The following is a 22,865-nucleotide window of genomic DNA, read 5'->3' on the forward strand; positions in this document are numbered from 1 at the left end:
ACTCACCTTGAGAGCCAAGAAGAGAATGATTACCAAATATATGCTATTTATATACTAAAGACATTATTTTTAAAGGAGTGGTTTTTAATCAGGCAAGTACATCATAATCACCTGAAAAATTTTTTGCAACAGATTTGCTGAGGCCCTACCCGAAATGTGTACATTACCTCTAATCTCCAGGAAACAGGCCCAGACACGTAAATGTATTTAAATTCTCGAGGTGAGTCTAATTTTCAATCTTTAAACCTATGACTTAAAGACAGCAAAAGTTAACTCTGAATTCATTAAGTAATTATAAACCACAAAAATGTGCTAGTTCTTAGTGCTTCTAACAACGCAAGGATTGAAAATGAGCTCCCACTTCTAATGTAGTAATATTAGTGCAGATGCACCAAAAAGGGGCAGGGCCCAACTTCTAAAAACAGGAGTTAAACACTCCAAGGAGGAAACAGAGCCCTGGTCACAGGCAAGGACTGCTGGCGTCCTTAAGCTACTCTAGGACACATTCCAAATCTAAGAGTTTAGGTGAATGCAAAACAGATGTGCAGGATCAGTAATAGCCAAGAGGTGCCATTCCCACACCATCACGTCCATCTCTAGCTTATCTGTCCTGAGAAAACATCCAACAGCCAGCCAAGGAATACAAACCAGATTAAAGGAAAGGCAAAGCAGATGCCACCATTTTCTTTGTAACCACTAGAGTCTGCAGTCAATGGGCCTCTACCTCTAGAGTTTAGATTGCTGAGTTCTTAATTGGATCATAACAGACTGGGGTTTATGGGAGACTTAGAAAATCAAATCTTCCTGCAGGAGCAGGTGGGCCTTCCCATGACCTCAGCACCAACCAAGTCAGAGATGTCAGCTATAGTACTGTTACTAGAAATACCAAACTGAACACAAGAGTCACAGTGAAATACCGTCACCCTGGAAACAACAGTATTTGTGCATGACCCTGTTAGTCAGACTGGATGACAGGCATGTCTCAAGTGGCCTGTCCACAGCCCGTGGCTAAATCTTGTATCACCAAGTGGAATTCTTTTCTGTTTTTCCAGATAAACCAGGAGTCATGTGGAATAAGTACCAAAACAATATATATTTTTGTAAAAGGAGAAAAATTCTCTTGCTACATTATAATATCAATTTACCTTTGAGGAATTATCATACGCCAACTCTCTTCTATGTATTTTAAATGTTACCTTTTAAATGTCACAAAAACCTTATGAGATGTGTACCATTAGCTCCAATTTAGAGATAAGGAAATTGAGACACAAAGAGAACAAAGTCCCACAGCTCAAGTTAACAGTGTCTCTGGATGGTGGGACTCTAAGTAATTGATTTTGTTTTTCCTTTTCACACTTCACCCACGTGTCTGATGCAGAGACACTCATGAAAAAGAGTGGATGGAAGGAAGGATTTTTAAAACAGATTGAAAATCAGAGTCCTCACAGCTTGATTTCTCACCTATACAGCCTATCTGGTTTTCAACTATGTATTAATACTAGGAAGACATTTCATATGGAAACTGTAGAGTTAAACCCCATATTTTCTTTGTCTAAAAATCATTTGCACTGATAGATCTATTCAGTGATCGATAGTGCACTGATTCAGTGCACTGATAGATTTATTCTTATTAATTTTGATAGAAGCATTACAATCTGTTACTCTGATTACACTAGCTTTGTCTCTAAGAATTGTTCTGAAAGCTGAATAATATGAACAATGACCTTCATTCTGAAACAATAATGTAATCAATTTTTCAATTTATTCTATTAGATGGAAAAATATAACAGAAATTAGTTCAGAACTGAAGCCAGGAAATAGTGCCAGGAGGAATCGAAACAGAATGTTTATTAATTAAGCTATTACTGTTTTCAGAAACATTCCAATTTTAGTTGCAGAGCAGAGGAAATAACTCTGACGTAACTTTTTTCTTTAAAACTAGTGGACATTAGACATAAGATTTTATAATCACCAGCTGTAAGACGGTTTTATGCTTCACCAGTGGGTTTGTGGCAAGGAGCGATCTGGAAATGCTAACTGATTCCTTTTTTGAGCAACCTTACAGAACCTTAGAGAGCAAGATGAGAAAAGATGTCACAAACTTCAGTGTGTGTAGAAAGATCACATGCTATTACAGGCCCTGGACACAGCACTGGGGTTAAAATACACGGGTGTAGAAGAGGAAGAACTCAGGAGCTTATAAAGAAATGGATTTTAGATTTAAATTTAGTTTAAAGGTTCATTAATTTTGCCTAGGTTAATAAAAAAGATCTTCTATATATAGTACCTGAATTTTCAAAATTTTTAAAAGGTTTTCTGAAGTGAGTTTGGATCAAAGAACCAAAATATCCTAAGCCTACTTTCTGAATTTGAAGATGAACCTAATGTGCACGTCAACTTTTTAAGATTTTTGCTAAATCAAAGGTTAAAATGTATATAAATAGCATAAGCATAGATACTAACAAATCTTCATTATTTATTATCTGAGAAAAATCATCAATTGTTGCTGCTGCCAAACCAAGGAACAAAAGAAAGCTGTGTGAAAAAGTAGATCAATTTTGAGGTCTAATCCTGTGACATCAGAGCAGAAGAGAAGAGAACATGGCAGTGTAAGTCAGAAGGCAACATTAAGCACTACTCAACTGGGAAAAAAGGACTTTTTCTTTCTTTTTGGGGTGCTTAACCCACAATCACAGCAGAATAACAGTATCCCTTACATGAATATTGAATTAGCTTCTTACTGAAGTACTTACCCAAATATAATAAAGTCCATTATCATACATCAAAAAAAAATGATACAGTACTTCAAAAAACTGGAGGCTGAAGACTCAAGTGAAAGGACTTAGAACTCAAGCCAGGACTAGGGATGAGCACTCACATGGAAACAGAGAAAGTAGAGGGAACGAAGTACATGCGTGCATTCACTCCAGGTCTGGCCAACACAACCAATTTTGTAATAGGTCAAGTTAAATTCTTCATAAAGAATCCATCTAAAAAGAATACTTTCTTTGGTTAAAAGCTACTTAAATCAGAGTTAATAAGGACAAAAGGCAAAAGCAAAACAGGAATGAATACATTTTAGATTTTTAAGGAGAATTTGTGTTCTCAGACTATCACTGTTTAAGCTAAAATAAATTTTAATCCAAGACAGAAATAATATTTAAGTGGTAAATAAAACTGTGTAAAGCTGGGCTAGAAATAAACACAACAAAATCATAAAGATGGATGTGTTTTGGTATTAGCAAGTATTTTCTCTATGTTCTAAAATTTCTGTAATGTTAGACTGCTTTCATTAGAAAATGGAAAAAATAAACCCCACTTTTAAATGAGACTTCTAGGGCAGAGACAGCCTACAGAATTTCTGGCACATGTGCAGAAGGAATAATGTACAATCAGACTGACCATTATAGCAAAGTCTCCGTGAAAAATCAGAAAGAACCTAAAAGTCTCCTTTCCCAGGAGCATGGACGAATCAATCAGGATATATTCATACAGTGGAATACTTTAGAGAGGGAAAAAATGAACTAGTTATGTATGTGTCAACACAGATCAATTTTATAAACCAATGTTAAGCCAAAAAAGCATGTTGCAAAAGGTTACAGAGAGTAAGACAACTCTAAGTAAAATATTTAAAGCATGCAAAACAATACTGCACATTGTTTCAATGATACAAATCCAACTGGTAAAATTATTAGGAGATACACTGCAATTTAATCGGAAATTTAGAATAGAGGTTACCTCCAGGGGAAAGAAAGGTGAGAAAAAAGAAAGAAGAAAAAGTCATCTATATTCCTTCTCCATAGCTAGGTGGCTCTATCATCAACTTTTAAAACTGTGGTATAAGCTTCAGGGTCCTCCTTCAGTTCCCACGTTCACACACTATAGCAAAATGCCAAGACCTTTTGCAACGGCTGTTCCCTCTGCCTGTAATATTTTTTCCATTCTGAACGTGGCCCACCCACTCTCTCCTGTCATTCAGATATGGTGCCACCCTCTCAGAAGGGCTTTCTTTAATCACCCTATTGAAATAACCCTGTCATTCTCGATCCCCTTATCTTGCTTCACATGTTCTTCACAGCTTGACGGCTGGCCACCTGGCATTACGGATTTATTTAAATTGTCCTTCTCTCCCAAGATATGAGCTCTATTAGGAAAGGTCTCTGTCTTTCTTATTTGCTGTTGAATCGACATTGCTTAGACGAGTGCTGGACACAAACTCAACGTTGGCTGACCAAAGAATTGTGTATTTCATTCTATATACATGTATTTTTTTTTACTGTGATCTTAATAGTTTATAATATTGTGAAACTTCAGGTGTACATTATTGTTTGTCAGACACCATATAAATGTGCCCCTTTACCCTTTGTGCCCACCACCCACCCACCTTCCTGCTGGTAACCACTAAACTGTTCTCTTTGTCCATAAGTTTGTTTATCTTCCACAAGTAAGTGAAATCACATGGTATTTGTCTTATTCTGTCTGGCTTATTTCGCTTAACATAATACCCTCAAGGTCCATCCATGTGGTTGCGAATGGGACGATTTTGTCCTTTTTTATGGCTGAGTTGTATTCCATTGTATATAGACATACCACATCTTCTTTATCCAATCATCAGTCAATAGGCACTTGGGTTGCTTCCACATCTCGGCTATTGCGAATAGTGCTGCAGTGAACACAGGGGTGCATAGCTCTCTTTGAATTGTTGATTTCAAGTTCTTTGGATAAACACCCAGTAGTGGGATAGCTGGGTCATATGGTATCTCTATTTTTAATTTTTTGAGAAATTTCCATACTGTTTTCCATAGTGGCTGCACCAGTTTGCATTCCCATCAGCAGTGTATGAGACTTCTCTTTTCTCCACAACCTGTCCAACATTTCTTGTTTTTTGTCTTGGTGATTATAGCCATTCTAACAGGCGTAAGGTGATATCTAAGTGTAGATTTGATTTGCATTTCCCTGATGTTGGCGATCTTCAGCATCTTTTCACATGCCTATTGGCCATCTGTATATCTGCTTTGGAAAAATGTTCATATCCTCTGCCCACGTTTTGATTGGGTTGTTAATTTTATTGTAGTTTTGTTCTGTGAGTTCTTTACATATTACAGAGATTAACCTCTTGTTGGATATATGATTTGCAAATATTTTCTCCCAGTTGGTGGTTGTTTTCTCATTTTGATCTTGGTTTCCTTTGCCTTCCAGAAGCTCTTTAGTCTGATGAAGTCCCACTTTGTTTATTTTTTCTTTTGTTTCCCTTGTCGATGTAGACACGGTATTCAGAAAGATCCTTTTAAGTCCGATGTCAAAGATTGTACGACCTATAATTTCTTCTAGAAGTTTTACGGTTTCAGGTCTTACCTTCAAGTCTTTGGTCTATTTTGAGTCTATTTTTGTGTATGGACAAAGATACTGGTCTACTTTCATTCTTTTGCACGTGGCTGTCCAATTTTCCTGGTACCATTTGTTGAAGAGACTTTCCTTTTTCCATTGTTTGTTCTTGGCTCCTTTGTTAAAGATTAGCTGTCCGTAGATGTGTGGTTTTATTTCTGAGCTTTCAATGCTGTTCCATTGATCTGTGTGCCTGTTTTTGTACCAGCAGCATGCTGTTTTGATTACAACAGTTTTGTAATATATTTTGAAGTCAGGGACTGCAATGCCACCAGCTTTGTTCTTGTTTCTCAGGATTGCTTTGGCTATTCAGGCTCTTTTGTTGCCCCATACAAATTGTAGCATTCTTTGTTCTGTTTCTGTGAAGAATGTCATTAGGATTACAATTCTGATCAGGATTGTATTGAATCTGCAGATTGCTTTAGGTAGTATGGACATTTCAACTATGTTTATTCTTCTAATCTATGTGCATGGAATCTCTTTCCATTTCTTTATGTCATTATCAATTTCTTTCAGTTACGTCTTACAGTTTTCCTTGTACAGGTCCTTTCACCTTCTTGGTTAAATTTATTCCTAGATATTTTTTTCTATTTGTTACAATTGTAAATGTGATTGTATTCTTGAGTTCTCATTCTGTTAGTTTGTTTATTAAAGTATAGAAATGCCACGGATTTTTGTAAGTTGACTTTGTACCCTGCAACTTTGCTGTAGTTGTTGATTATTTCTAATAGTTTTCATTCTATATGTATTTTAACCTACTTTTTTCCATTTATTTTAACATATATACCTTTAATGTTATTAAATACTTTTTCTAAAAATCATTTTTAAAGCTACACAGCAAGACAGCATTCCAACATACATATGCCATATAGCACAAACAATCTACTGTCAAACATTTGACTTTTTAAATAATTTTTGTTATAAAAAATAACAGACATTCTTTAGACTCTGTGACCAATCATTATTTCCTTAGGATAAATTCCCCAATAAAAATGGTGAATCCATTTTTAAGGTCTTTGATAAATATTAACAAACTATCCTGTAGAAAGGCTACACTGTAGAGATTGATATCTACACTCAGTGGATGACCACCACAGCTTAACACTGTCAGCACCAATGTCTCTTTCAATCCTGCTAATTTACTATGTGGAAAAGGTATTCATTTATTCAGTGATTTTGTAATTATGTTACATACAAAGTTACTCTGGCTGCTCAAATCCAAGCTACCCTAAAGTCTGTGTGAACAGCATGGGAGGCTGGCTCACCCTGTCCTGTAAACGAGGTTTCTACACTCTCCTCCAGTCCCCCTGCAGCACTGAGGAGCAGTCTGCTGGGTGGCAGGGCACACAACCCAGAGTAGACAAACTCAAGAGCACACTGGCTCAGACTCCCAATGCTGAAGGCAGCCTGAGGTGGGAAACCAGAGCACTGTTCTTTCACTAAAGGAGTGATCTCACTCACTATGTTTCCTCACCTGGATTACACTGGTAATCTGCCCAAAAGGCAACAAACAAAAGGAAGCAGTACTTTTTCCTAGGTGAAAGGAAGAAAGCCAACACACATCTTATCTATATAAGCTGAAAATTAGTGAAAACTACCAGTAAACAGCATAAAACTATCGAAATGGCATATGTTTGAAATGGAAATATTCAGAAAGTATCATTTGCCTTTCAAAAAATTTTATCCACTGAGCTGTCAACCACAAATCTCCTAGACTTGACTGATGTACTTTATAATTGTCACCGTCAACCAAAGGTAAAAGATTGTCCATCTGTCAGGATGTCAAGAGAGTTCCTGAGCAGATCCTACAGACCCCACACCATGACTCCCAACAGCTCTGTCAGCAAAGGAGGGAGCTGGGCTGGGGAGACAGACCTGCTACCCCAAGGCAGGTGCAGAATGCCCAACAGAAACTCCTCCCAGGCCACAGCACAGGGCTATGCAGCTTCCCCAGCCCAGACCTGGAGGCTCCCCGACTCTGCAGCAGTACACTTCCCTACACTGCTACAGGGCTGCAGAGGACCTAAGTAACAGGACTCTTTATTACCTTTTAACAAGAGTTCAATGCCACACAGCAACAACATCATGTTTTTTAAAATCTGATCAACTTATTTTTTACCCTTCAACTCTTAAAACTATACTCTAAACACTTAATAATTTAACTTAATTTCAAAAATCTTTTCTTTTACCAGAGGAGCCCAGTAGGTGTAGAGATAGCCTATTTTCAATGCTGGTACAAACTGTGAGCAGGATACTATCAGAAAATAGAGATTCAAGAAAAACTTGAATTGTTCATATAAAACCTAAAAAGGAAAAGAAAAAATTAACACAATCTCTGCAAGGCATATCTTTAATACTGCAGTTAAATAATTAAAATCAGCACAATATCTAACTACATTTCCATCAAACAGTGAGAATATGCCCTGAGTCACAGTAAATTTAAAATCTTGACAGTGGCTTTCCAATAACTAAATCACAAATAAAGAGAGGTAAAGTTACCCCAAAATTATATTTAAAATAAACTGAAAAAACACCATTAGAACTTTCAACTATGTTAAAGGTGTCCTCCAAAAGATTTTTAATTTCCCGTATGCAATTTTCCAGTTTTCCACACTCATCTTCTATAAATCTTTATGTGTATGTCAATGCAAATGAGACAGCAAAACCTTCCTAATGTTAGTAAGTCAGTATATACACATATACAAAAATGCACATCTTGATAACAATTCAGAAAACCTTATAATGGAAAAGTCATGTTAACCTTATATTTATGAAATGATACATATGACAGCCACGTTTTCTGAATGTGGACATCTGGGTAGCTTTACAGAGACTGAGTGAACAAGTAAAACGTACACAGGTACGACTTCACAAAAAAAAATGCCTAATCTCCTCTAAGTATTTACCTCCCTTAACGTATATGAAATGATAAAATATAAAAACATGTAAAGTACAGACCAATTTTCAGAAAGACAGCTACCTATACCTTCTTTACAGTCTCTTGATAATTGATCTTCAACAATATTTCCAAATAAAAAATAAATATCATTATTCAATTAAATTTTAGGAACACAAATTGTGCAACTGTTTTTTTCAAATAGAATTATCTTTAAGGAAGAAAACCCAAGATCTGCTATATTAATAGAATTCTACTTACATATGCCTCAAATTATTAGATTTAAATTGAAAATCAAAATGGAACAAAACTCATGTTTATAGATGAGGAAATGGCACACTACAATTATAAGGAAACTTGCAAAGTGCAAATCAAAATCTCCTTGGATGCCATTTTTTTAATGCAACTTGTAAGGTACAGAAATTTAAACAAGAGCAGAGCAATGGGTTAAGTACTTATTGTCAGAGTCTGGAGCCAGAGTTTCACATAATTTACATCATCATACAGTTATGTGAGTGACTGAGAAATCGGTTACACTGATAACACGTCGATATTCATAATCATGTTCAACTGCTGCCTAAAAATGTTTTGAATCATTTTATAAATTAATCTCAGCAGGAGAGAAAGTTCTTTTCCTCAGTGATTTCTTTAAAATCTCAGTTAGCATAAATTACATCTATTAGCAATTCAGCAATTGCCATTTGTGCTAAAAATGGCATAGAATTCCTACTGTGCAATTACCAAATGTTTCTAAAATACTACGTCTTAGATGAAAAGACTAATTTAAGAGACAATATAAGAAAAAAAATCATTCACACAGTAACAGTTGTACAGACACATCCACAGGTATTTTCAGAATACAGCCAATCTCGGCAGGCTACGTGAATTTACTCTGATCAAAGTGAAACCGCACTGTTGATTTCAAACCACTGCAATCAACACTTTATTGTCTATGAATGAACTTCATGACCTTTAGGGAAATGTACAATTCTTAGCCAATCCAAGAGTATTTAATAATTTAAACCTAAGGAGAAACAGTAGCTTCATTCAATAAAGGTGAGAATATTTATCTGCCTGAAAGACAGTTTACATTTTATTGTCCTGCAAAAGACTAGTCTTTTAATTATGAAGCCATTAGTCTTGCATATTTTAATAAAGGAGCATATTAGACATCAAGTATTTGCCAACTATTACATAGATGAAGACAGGTGGTAGGGGATAATCAATGCCCAATATAAAGTCAGTCCAATAAATGCCCAATATGATTATTTAAATGAAAACATGAAAGATAAAGTAGCCTTCATTTCACATAATCAAGAGATTTTTCTTGCAAAATAGTACAATAGCTAATACCTAAAACATCTCAAAAACTTTGATATGGAAATATAACCAGTACCAGCTTTCTTTTGCCTTTAGAAAGATAAATCTATTAAAATAGAGAATCATGTGCAAAAAGCAAAAATTATTCAACTATTCTAAACCTATATAATCTCAGTTTTGTAATTTAAGTCAGAAATATCACTAACAACAAAAAAAGTAATGAAATACTTAAACTTCGTATTTAAATTTAACATAATACCTGATTAAAGATAACTAATGATATAACAATATAACAAGGACTGAAATTTATAATGTGAAGTAGAAAAGATATCTATAAATGTATATTTTGTTACTGAGTCACGTTTATGTAAAAAATCATTTAACTTTCATTGTGAAGTTCCTTGGCAGGCTTTAAACATTACATTTTACTTTTCCCTCCAAACAGATTCCCAGCCAAACAAAATTTATTACTTATTTTCTGATAATTTTATTTAGCTTTACTTGATTATTTCTACAATAATATAATTATAACATTTATCTAGAACTGAAGGCAATAATCAAACTATAAATTTTCTTGAGTTTAACTCTATGATGGAGCCATTAAAAATGTGTATGAATTATTTAATAATTTTCTGAAATACTGATGGTTCAAAAGCAAAAGGATGCTGATTTGGATATGACACAATTAACATGGAAAAAAATCTAAAAAGAAAACAATGAAAACAAAGGAAGGGAGCAATCTCTGATATGCAACCCATTTTCAAGAATTTAATAGTCTTACCCCAGGTATAAAGGTAAATACATTGTATTTTTGATTTTTTATAGAATTTCGAGGATGTTTTTCTTCACACTTTTCAGGATATCCAAGCCACACTGTGCGAGCTTTCAGTTCTCTCTTTCTTTGACAAATATTTATCAGCCAATCACAGCAACTGCATGAAACAAAAGATACATATTGCATATGCTTTTTAAAAAGTTTTTAAATTAATTCTAGGTATTTAGAGCCAATACTGATTGTTTCCATATTTACCAGACATGGATAGCAGACCTAATGCTAATCTGTAGGGGTTTTCTTAAAATAGGTCAGTTATACTAATTTAAATTTGACCTGAAAACACTGAAAGAGACTTGTATGCGTGTGAGATAAGAACTGCTGGAACCTCAGGGAAATTATCCTCCCTGTTTAAACTCTCTTACTGGCAAAGTAAAACCATTAACAGTCTGAAGCAGTCAATTCCTTATATGCTGAGAAAATGATCCCCGAATGCTATTGATAATTCTCAATATACCATTCAGGGATTCCAAGACAAAGGTCCTCAGGCATCATTAATCCAGGATGTGACCTCCTCTCTTCTCTGAGGTAATCAGTTTCTTCCTTCCTTAAAAGACGACTTTTCTAGTAGCCTTAATATAAAATCAAGACAAGGCTCAATTCAGTATTCAGAAAGGATACTAACGTTTACTGGGATATTCTAACAATATTAAAAGCTTGATATAAATATTTTCATATAGCTATCTTTATCTGTGCAATAAATACTTAAATTCTAAATCTATCCTCGCTCCAATAGTGTCAAGGGTCCAGGAACAACACGCTTCCCCTTCCTGGACATCAAACCACTATTTCCAGGTAGAGATTATAAATTTCGAGTGGGATAACTTTTCTTAAAATACTTCAGAAAATGATAAAAACGTATCAAATTCATCTCTATTAAGCATAAAATAATCATGAATTTAAACTTCAGTATTAGCAATTTGGTTTAATTCAAATTTCCAAAATGCAAAGAAAGACTCAGAATGGTTTATTACGAGAAGTTGTTAAACCTCATCTTCTAAATGTAGCCAAGGCTAGAAGAGCAAGCCAGCAGGATAAAGCAGAAAGTCTTAACTGCACTTTGTGACAAAGTAGGCTCACAAGCTAACATGAAATTCTGCGTGACGACAACAGTCTCAGAAGGTGTGGTTATAAAGGGAGTTCGACACATCAAGACTAAATCTTGGGATCCTGCACGTCCTCCCCCAGGGCGCACTATGCCTTTCCCCCAATCACACAGATCTCACTCTTTAGACTGACTTTACCAGACAGTGTTGCTTTACAAATCACCCACAGTGGCATCAGTGGTGGAGGGAATACGTATGTGTGCTGAAACTGAAATCAGCGTATCCCTACTGAATATCTTCCCAGTTCTCAGCTATGCTCAGAAAATCTTCAGTTTGGAAGGACAGGGGTTTGCCCTTCGGAAGCTCCCTGTCCTCGCGGTGTGGGCATTCGCCACAGGACTGCCAGCACTGCTATCCTGAGCAGCTACCCCGTGATGGGGTTGATGATGCCAAGGGCATGGCCAAGCAGGTCAGCACAAACTCCCCCCCATCCCACCTCCTGCTTCACCTGGAGCAGACAAAGAAAGATCCAACTCTGCAAGAACAGAAAGTTCTTATCACTGCCTGCCATCACTTTTTTAAAAGCAAATCAGAAGAGATAGCATCTCCACACATAAAGCATACTTTCAAATCTCCAACAATTATAAATTAGGGCATTATTAAACTGATTTAAGATTGTCAAAATAAGTATTCCCACCTTTACTGTTTTTCAGTGAGGGGGAGGGACTGGTCATGGAGAGTTCAGTAAAATGTTGGTAATATATGATCTTGTTTATTCTTGAATGAAACAAAAATTAAATAAGGCTTCAGGCAAAATATAATGAGCTTCCAATGACTGTATCTCACTTCCTATTGCTTTTACAGCACGGCCTAGATCCCCTCCCAAGGATTCTTGCCCCCCAGCCCAACCCACCTTAGCACACCCATACAAAACTGCCTCCTGCTTCACAAGCCCCTCCCCCCCAACAGATCTCAATTGCCACCCTCTTATCTAGTTACAACATGTACTCCCAGTGCACAAAAATCCTAGGTATGTCACCCAAGTTATGCACTCATGTTGTACAAGCTAGGAGGGATTCTTTCTTAAACTTTGGATTTAATCGCAGTGTCTAACACCTGCAACTACTCTATATAGATGCCCAATTCCCACATTTTACATAAGAGAAAACTGGAGGCCACAAAGGTAAGTGATCTAAGATGAAACAACTGGTTAATGGCAGAGCTGAAACCAGCGCCTGGATCCCAACGATGTTCTCACCACACTAACAACAGTCAGGCTGGCTCTTCTCCATTTTTATAGGCTGCCTGTCCTTGGTCTAGTAAATAGCACAGCAGCCACTTAATAGATGATGAAAATAAATGAACAATTTATGAGGAGGCAACAAAACTCAATGGAAAAACATGAACTTTAAAGTCACGATTCTGGAGACAAAATTCAACCGTAAAAACGATGATAAGATGGGCAGGCCCCGTGGCCCTAGGGTTAAGTTCAGCATGCTCTGCTTTGGTGGCCTGGGTTCAGTTCCCGGGCACCGACCCACACCACTTATCGGCAGCCATGCTATGGTTGGCAACCCACATACAAAAGAGAGGAAGACTGACACAGATATCAACTCAGACAGAATCTTCCTCAGCGAAAAAAGAAGGGAATGACAAGATTAGTGTTAACACACTGTGAAGTCCCTGGCACAATGCCTGCCACAGAGGAAGCACTCAAGGAGCTCTGCTGTCACTCTACTTGCCTTCCAGTGTCAAAACGTCTCCAACCTTATAGCACTAACTCTCGCACAAAAACTGAATATATCTGTACTGTCCAATAAAGCATCCATTGCCCACATGTAGTTATTTTAATTTGAATTAATTAAAATTAAGTGAAATAAGTCCAGTTCCTCAGTCACAGTAGCCACATTTCAAGAGCTCAATGGCCACTTTGGTTCATGACTGCCACACACACATATGACATTTCAGACACCAGGATCTGAAATATTCCTATAATCAGGGAGAGCGACTGAGCACGGCTAGTGTACACCAAACACCATGGGGGCAGGCACAACAGGTGAGTATGGGCTTTGTACATGCAAATTCCCTTCAGCATTTCAAACATGACAAAAATCCTCGAGGAATGTATTCACATATGCATTTTTGTCCCCAAAAACATAATTACCTAGTCTGATGGTTTAATGTACAAAAGTCAGACAAATCTAAGATGAAACAGATAGGCAAAATTTAGTGTTTGAAAAAATACATATGAAATTTAGAAACTGTGGATTTTACAGAGTTTATGCTGATGTCAACATATCCTTCTACAGGTAAAAGGCTCCATCAATGTAAAAGCACTGTTTGTCCAGTATGGCGGTCTGTATCACACGAACACTAGAAACATCAGCTTAGAGTCAAAACCTCAACAGCAACACCACTGTCAGCAGCACATGAAGTAAGATTCCAGTAGCTTCCACAGCCTCACATTCTATAAACCACGAATTAAATTTGTCTGCTGGTGTCGTGAAGTGGATTCCAACTGCTAGTGACCCTATGTACAGCAGAGTGGAACCCTGCCGGTCTTTCTACACCACCCTCTCATCTTCCAGCCCCAAGTCAGACAGTGCCTCACTGCTATTCATAGGGTTATCACAGCCAATTTTTTCAGAAATGAGTGACCAGGTCCTTCTTCCTAGTCTGTCTAGTCTGGAAGCTCCGCTGAAACCTGTCCACCATGGGTGACCCTGCTGGTATTTGAAATACTGATGGTATAGCTTTCAAGAGCTAAAAACATATATATTTCACCAGTTTATTAATTTTTTCTCTATAACCCTATACAGAAAAAAGTTATGATTCCTAGACTTCCAAGATGTAACTAAATTATTCATAACACTTTGCTACTAAAGAAGCTGGGTACCTGAGGGTTACTGTAGACCTTAACCAATTTGCTGTTTTTCCTGTTTAACTTGACGGGTGACTCAAGGGTCTGGGGATTTGTGAGCTTGTTTTGCAGAAGAAAGAGAATGCCTTCAGGAAGGTTGCAATCACCACCCTTTGTCTCCGCGAAGCTCCTCCTGCCAAGTCCCTTAGCTCTACAAAAACCCTTTGCTTTCTGTTCTTGGGGAGGTGGATTTGGGCAAACCCAGGCTCCCACCTACTCGTTTTGGCCAATTCAAATAAATCTTTCTCCATCTCCAAGTACCGATGTCTCAGTGTTTGGCTTACTGTGCATCAGGCACAGGAACTTGAGATTAAGAAGTTCGGTATCACGAATAACTTAACAAATGAAAGTGTTATTAATTATTTCCTTACGTAAAGACAGAACAGAGGAGTGGTTAGGGAGCCAGTATCACACGCTACTTCACAAAATTAAATGAATACACAGGATTGGGGTTTTAAAAGCCTGTGATTCCACCAGAATTGCTACTGGATTATGCAGATAGAATACAGGACCAGAAAGGGAAGACAGGTGACTTCAATGCTAAGAGTAAAGGGCATAAATCCAAAAATAAAGAAAATACTTGTAATCAAGAAAGTATGTGTAAGCCTTGAGTTACAGAGCTAAGGGAGAAAATAAAATAATGAACAATTTTTGAGGGCAAAGTATACTGACAAATACTGATAAATGAGAGGGAAAACCAAAAAGAGGATCTTGGAAGAAAATAACTAGGAGCTTTATCTAATGACATTTCTATGCATACTAAATATTTTCTAAATTATTGATTATTCAGAAGACACTTTCTCATTTATATATAAATTGCCCTACATCGTCAACTCAAAGTGAAACTAAATCCAAAAGTGCACAAATTATACTTTTTCTTAAAACGTTTTAGGATTAGTAGCTTTTCACAAACGACTATAATCAAAGAAGTACTCTAATATTAAATACAGCATCTTTATATACCAAGATCCTATCTTCTAAAAATTTTAACTACCCATAGTTAAATAACTCCCAAAATTTAGAAAGCCTCCTCCTCCAAAAAAAAAAGACAATTATTATATCCAACAGGTACCCTTGGTTACCAAACCAAAAGCAACACAGTACTCAGGTCTTCTTAAAAGATCAGCATTTTCCCATGCTTCTACACCCCAAATGTGCTGCAGATTAACTGAAAGCATAGAGGCCATTTAGAACTAGGAATAATCCCAGCATTTGATATTCCCCCCTTTTCATATGGAAATGCCATTCAGCAGCTCCACCTTCACAGGAACAAAGTGATTTTTGATAGAGTGAAATGTAAATCTCATGAGAAAGACACCGCCCCTCACCAGACAGCTACACCTTTCCACGTGCATCACAGTAACTCATGAACGACATCTGCCTGAATGCAGGACATTCAAAGTCTTAGAAGACAGAGTACAGAAAAATTCTTTCAACTTGTCAGAGTTGGAATTCTTGCAGAATAATAAAAAGAGAAAACAGTTCTTAAGCCATAAAAGAATTAAAGCCTACTCAGTCCCTGGAGTTAAGAATAATTTTAAGATAAGCGTTACTACTTACAGAATCTACAAATAGAAACACATCGAAATATTTACAACTTATTAATGTTATCTGCTATCTACCTTTACTGTAATATTCACCAACATTTTCCTCCGACAACTCAACTAAGTAATTTTATATATCTTCTACTCTTTGATCCACCATCTAATAATGTTAGTAACATTGAATTTTATAATGCCTGGTATTTAGGAAATAAAAAGGTAGCAAATATTCAAAACTGAAAATTTATATGAAATAAAGAAAATAAGACCAATTGAAGTTGCTAAATGTACAAACAGTTCTGTAAGATACAGTTTTTAATTGCCATAATAACTTCCTGGTATAGCAGATGCCTACTAAATAAGAAGTGTGTGACAAGATCTCAGCTCATTTCTCACTCCACATGGCAGAAGACACGCAGCAGTGGTGCCACAGGGCTGACCAAAGCCTGCCAACCGCAGTCCAGTTAGCTTTCTCCAGACGATCGCCACTGATTAACATCAAGACTTTAAATACACATCTTGTAGATTTTATCGAGATATTTTAATTTCCCTAAAACATGAGTGTTTTGCTGCTAACATCTACATTTTCAAATATAGTCTTAATATTTTCCTTAATAAAAGGAATATATTACAAATGAAATCCCAAATTTGGCTATGTTCCATTTGGTAAAAACAAAATCCTGTAAAAGACCAAAAATAATTAATTCAACAATGTAGTCAGCACTAGGAAGAGACTAATAACATTAAAAGTCCATAATTCTAGGCAGCTCTTTGACTCACATGGATAAGTACCACTTCCAAAACACACAACGCCCTTTTAAAGTCCATACCATTAACACAAAACCATCCACATCCTTACAGGTTTATGCCCATCAGCAGCCACTCCCAGTTGCTCAGTCTTCAGCAACTCTTCTGACAGGCTCCTGTTACTCGGTGCTTCTCTATGCTCACTACACAGATTCTCAGCCTTCTCAATTCCACACATTTTCATGTCGGGTTCCCTTTAGGATGGTGAAAACAGGCATTTCTCCACTTAAAGGCTACAAATCAGGATCTATCTTCATTGGACCAGACTCCCTTGTCCTAGCACTTTTCCCAGTCCACAGAGCAAAGAGCAAGGGCTTTGGTTTGTCAAGTCAGACAATGATTCACTTTCTCGCTTAGTCCTGAATTATCAGGAGAGGGACTCTTTCAGTTCTTGGCTGTCAACAGTGGTGAGAATGCCCACTTCTTTAAGAAGGTGCATGCCATGGAGGAAGAGCACCACTGGGTACTGGCCCCACAGCTTCCTCCACCCCACACTAATGGAGAACACACAGCTCTCAACTGCACCCACAGTCATCAAACTGCAATAGTGGCACCACCCAAAACTATCTGCTGCAGCTGTCTCCTCGATTCACAGCACTGGCCACCATCCCCACCACGACACACCACCTCACTTCCATAGCTGGCTTGTGATGGCTTAGGCTCTCTTCCTGATGGACAAACAGTATAAAATTATGCTAGGTTCAGTACATACGCATGATTATTGATTTTTCTCTGTTGATTATTGATGATCTCTACCAAAGCACGACCAACGTTCCTCTGGTTTCAGTCTTGCTCTGTGTCCCCGTCACCTCCCCACTCAGATGATCCCATGTCCCAGGTAAGGAGAAGATAAAAGTCACCTTCTCCACCACTATTTCACTCTTCCTTCCCTATATTCCTCCTGCCTAAAAGGATGGATATTAGTCTTCCTTTCCTTTATTCTTCACAGACCTATGGCACATATCTATTTACCTTTATAGGTACATCATCCTTCCACGTGGCTTCCGCTATCATGATCCTGCTTCTGGATCTGACAAAACTGTTTGTATTAGACCAACACCATACAAGATAGATTTTAAAAAAGAAAACTGTGAATAGTTTTAGATGAGCAACCTCTTAAAAAAAAAAAACCATAGATCACATCATACTTAATGGTGAAATATTGAAAGCTTTCTCTCTAAGATTGGGAACAAGGCAAAGACGTCTACTCTCACCACTGCAGTTCCACCCAGTAGTGTATGTTCCAGCCAGCCCCCTAAGGATTTCGTAGCTATGGACAAGATTATTCTAAAATTTCTATGGAAAGACAAAGAAAGTAGGATAGCTAAGAGAATTTTGAAAAAGAAGAGATAAACAGGAAGAATCTGTCTACCCCATTTTAAGACTTAGAGAGAGAGAGTACTACAGACTGAGCAGCACTAGCAGGGCACAGACACACAAGATCAGACAGATAACAAAACAGCAGAGACACCAAGAGCCCCACACATGCAGAGCCAAGTGACTGCTGGCACAGGCACAAAAGAAACCCAACAAGGAAGGATGGTCTTTTCAACAAATGGTACTTGAGCAGAAAAACAAACCTCAACCTAAACCTTCCACCTTATACAAAAATTCACTCAAAAAAGATCTAAATGTAAAACTTTAAGACTATTAAAAAAGAATCTTCAAGACACAGGGCTTGGTGAAAACTTCTTAGACATGACACTGAAAGCAAAATCCACAAAAGAAAAAAGAAGCAATTAGCTAGACTTAATCAAAATTAAAAACTTTGGATCTATGAAAAACTCTTTCAGAGGATGAAAAGAAAAACTACACAGTGAAAGAAAATACTTGCAAACTCCCTACCTGATGGAGGACTCACGGGAAAAATAAATAAAGAACTCTCAAAATTCAAGAGAAAAAAAATTCAATTAGAAAATGAAATAGACATGAAGAGACATTTACTAAAGAAGACATACAAACAGCAAATAAGATGTTCAACCTTACCAGTCATTTGGAAAATGCAAATTAAGGTGACAATGCACCGTCACTATACACATATCATAACACTAAAATAAAAAACAGTGATGATAAATGTTGGCAATGATGAGGAGACACTGGATCTCCCACACACTACTGCAGGAATATAAAATGGTACAGCCACTCTGGGAAACAGTCTGGTAGTTTCTTTAAAAACTAAACACATACTTGTCATACAACCCAGCAATCATACTCCTGGGCATTTGACTCAGAGAAATGAAAACTTATGTCCACACAAAAAAAACCTGTACGTGATTGTTCATAGCAGCTTTATTCATAATATCCAAACAGCTGAAACATCCTAAATGTTCTGCAATAAATGAATGATTAAACAAACAGTCGGTGACGTCAGTGTCATGGTGGAGTGAGCTTGCCCAGGACTCTCTCCCCTCCAACATACAACAAAAAGGAACAACCATATTCCAACAAAAAATATCCTAACAACACAGGAATCCTCGGAGACCCACAGCAGCCAAAGGACAGAGAGTGGAGAGGATGGAGCCCCCCTCGGAGGAGCTGGCATGGGTTAAGAGAGAACTTCACTCCCTCCCCTAAAGACTGGGATTGCTGCCGCAGGAGGCTCCATAAGGGAAGGAGCAGGGGAGGGGCCGCACGTCCGGGGGATCACCCAGGACTCCCGGGTGCCCTTGCCACCCAGACGGAAGCCTTCTAATGGGGCTAACGCTTTCGAGTGGGGTGACCTTATCAAGCCAACACCTCAGGAGAGCAGAGAGCAAGAGGTGATCAGGAAACCCAGGTCTGCCCCAAGAGAAACTGCCCCCCACACACACTGTGCCGGCCATCTCAGCTCAAGGCAGAAGGCTCAGAATACGTGGCTCTCAACCCCCATCTAGTGGTGACGGGCTGTAACTGCAACTGAATAATATCACCATGGGGAAGACCCGTCCTTCTTCCAGCATCCATCAATTTATCAAATCTTCAGACCAGAGGGAAAACAAGCACCCAGAATTATGCCCTGAGGACTCAGAACTAAGTAAACTAAACAACAATGAATTCAGAATAGCCATTGTCATAAAATTCAAAGAGGTAAAGGAAAATACAGAGAAACAAGTCAACGACTTCTGGAGCTACTTCACAAAAGAGATTGAAACTATAAAGAAGAATCAATCAGAAATTCTAGAGATGAAAAATACAAGGGAAGAAATAAAACATAATACGGATTCCCTGAATGACCCTGTAGACACCACCGAGGAGCAAATCAGCATAAGCGAACATAGGTTGAATGGCGCCAGACAGAGGAAGAGAGAGAACCAACACTAAAAAGGAATGAAGAAAATGTCCAAGAAATAGCTGACTCAACGAGGAAATGCAATATAAGAATCATCAGTATCTCGGAGGGTGAAGTAAAGGAGAATGGAGCAGACAGTGCTCAAAGAAATAATAGCAGAGAACTTCCCAAATCTAAGGAATGAGAGAGAAATGTGTGTAAAGGAAGTTTTCAGGTCTCCTAGAAAATGTCAATGTAAAAGACCTACTGCAAGGCACATAGTAGTAAAACCGGTGAAAGTGAAGGACAAAGAAAGAATACACAGCAAGGCAGAAGAAAATAACCTACAAAGGAACCCTATCAGACTTTCAGCGGATTTCTCTGCAGAAACCTTACAAGCTAGGAGAGCTTGGAATGACATATTCAAAACTTTAAAAGACAATCAAGAATACTCTATCCAGCAAAAATATCCTTCAGATATGAGGGAGAAATTAAATCTTTCCCAAACAAAAGCTAACAGACTTCATTGCCACAAGACCTCCCCTATAAGAAATCCTCAAGAAGGTTCTCATATCTAAAGAAAGAGAAAGAGAAAAGGATCACAAAACACACAGTAAGGAGACAGATAGAATCAGAATACAATAGGAAATATTCAACTATAGCATTAGGCTAAAGGGAAGGAAAACATCAAAAACAAAGACAAACTTGTCACTTTAACCATAAACTCACAACACAAGTTGGAATAATAAATGAGAATAAAAACTTAGGAGGGGAGGAGGAAAGGGACTGAATCAGTTTAGACTAAGGAAATAAGAAGCCATCAGAAAATGGACTACGTTATGCATGAGATTCTGAAAATAAACTTCAGGGTAGCCACTAAACTTAAAAGCAGAACAGACACACAAAAAATAAATAAGGAAAAAACAAAGAAACACAGCATAAAAAACTTCATAATTCAATAGGTAGACCAAAACACATAGGACAAGAAACCAAGGAAATGCAGGAAAACTGGAAAACGAGTGATATAATGACAGCAGTAAGCCCTTATACATCAATAATCACCCTCAATGTAAAGACATTGAACTCTCCAATAAAAAGACACACAGTGGCGAGCTGGATTAAAGAACAAGATCCAACAATCTGTTGCCTCCAAGAAACACACCTCAGCTCCAATGACAAATACAGGCTCAGAGTGAAGGAGTGGAAGATTATAATCCAAGCTAATGGAAAACAAAATAAAGCCGGTGTTGCAACACTTATATCAGACAAAGCAGATTTCAAGATAAGGCAGGTAAAGAGAGACAGAGAGGGGTGGTATTTATGATCAAAGGGACACTACATCAAGAAGAAATAAACGTTTATAAATATCTATGCACCCAACACAGGAGCACCAAAGTTCATAAAGCAACTATTAACAAACCTAAAAGATATCCAAAATAACACAATAATAGTAGGGGACCTCAACAACCCACTCACATCATTGCACAGATCATCCAGACATAAAATCAACAAGGAAATGGTGGAATTAAATGAAAAGCTAAAACAGCTGGACTTTTGTAATAGACAGATATAGAACAATCCATCCAAAAACAGCAGAAGACACATTCTTCGCAAGTGCACACAGAACATTCTCAAGGACAGACCATACATTGGGAAACAAGGCAAGCCTCTATAAACTTAGAAAAATTGAAATAATAACAAGCATCTTCTCTAATCATAATGCTTTAAAGCTATAAATTAATTACAAGAAAAAAGCTGAGAAAGGGACAAAGATGTGGAGACTAAACAATATGCTATTGAACAAGCAACAGATCATTGAAGAAATTAAAGAAGAAATCAAAAAGTATCTGGAGAGAAATGAAAATGACAACATGCCATGTCAACTCATATGAGATACAGCAAAAGCTATATTAAGAGGGAAATTCATCACAATACAAGCACACCTTAACAAACAAGAAAAATCCCAAATAAGCAACCTCAAATTGCACCTAACTGAATTAGTGGAAGAAGAACGAACAAAGCCCAAAGGCAGCAGAAGGAGAGAAATGATAAAAAGCAGAGCAGAAATAAATGCTATTGAAACAAAAAAGGCAGTACAAAGGATCAATGAAACAAAGAGCCGGTGCTTTGAGAAGATAAATAAAATTGACAAACCCCTAGCCAGATTTACAAAGAAAAAAATAGAGAAAGCTCAAATAAACAAAATCAGAAATGAAAGAGGAGACATAACAACTGACTCTGCAGAAACACAATGGGTTATATGAGAATACTATAAAAAACTATATGCCAACAAAACGGATAACCCAGAGGAAATGGATAAATTTTCAGACTGTTAGAATCTCCCAAAGCTAAGTCAAGAAGAGGCAGACAATCTGAACAGACCAATCACAAGGAAGGGGACTGAAACAGCAATCAAAAGCATCCCAAAGAATAAAACCCCAGACCAGACAGCTTTCCTGGGGAATTCTACCAAACTGTCAAAGAGGATTTAAAACCTATACTTTTCAAACTATTCCAAAAAATTAGGGAGGATGGAGCACTTCCTAACACGTTCTACGAGGCCAACAACACGCTGATACCAAAGCCTGACAAGGACACCATGAAAAAGAAGAACTGCGGGGGCCGGCCCGGTGGCGCAGGGTTAAGTTCACACGTTCCGCTTCTCGGCGGCCCGGGGTTCGCTGGTTCGGATCCCGGGTGCGGACATGGCACTGCTTGGCAGCCATGCTATGGTAGGCGTCCCACGTATAAACTAGAGGAAGATGGGCACGGATGTTAGCTCAGAGCCAGGCTTCCTCAGCAAAAAGAGGAGGACTGGCAGTAGTTAGCTGAGGGCTAATCTTCCTCCAAAAAAAAAAAAAAAAAAAAAAC

At 37.6% G+C, this 22,865-nt stretch overlaps 1 protein-coding gene across 8 annotated transcripts in view; it reads right to left on the reverse strand.

Moving 5' to 3' along the window:
* Positions 1–22,865, reverse strand: part of ATP9B (ATPase phospholipid transporting 9B (putative)) — a 280,330-nt gene that overhangs the window by 226,698 nt on the left and 30,767 nt on the right. For 7 of the 8 annotated variants that reach the window (XM_046672314.1, XM_046672312.1, XM_046672317.1 and 4 more), the window contains 2 exons: positions 10,383–10,533; positions 7,575–7,688 (listed from right to left, as the gene is read on the reverse strand). In XM_046672314.1, the coding sequence (XP_046528270.1) occupies positions 7,575–7,688; positions 10,383–10,533 (265 nt within the window). The remainder of the gene's footprint in view (positions 1–7,574; positions 7,689–10,382; positions 10,534–22,865) is intronic. The other variant, XM_046672313.1, reaches the window with a different exon arrangement.

Source organism: Equus quagga, chromosome 9 (assembly GCF_021613505.1).
Source record: "Equus quagga isolate Etosha38 chromosome 9, UCLA_HA_Equagga_1.0, whole genome shotgun sequence".
In the NCBI taxonomy this organism is placed as follows: Eukaryota; Metazoa; Chordata; class Mammalia; order Perissodactyla; family Equidae; genus Equus; species Equus quagga.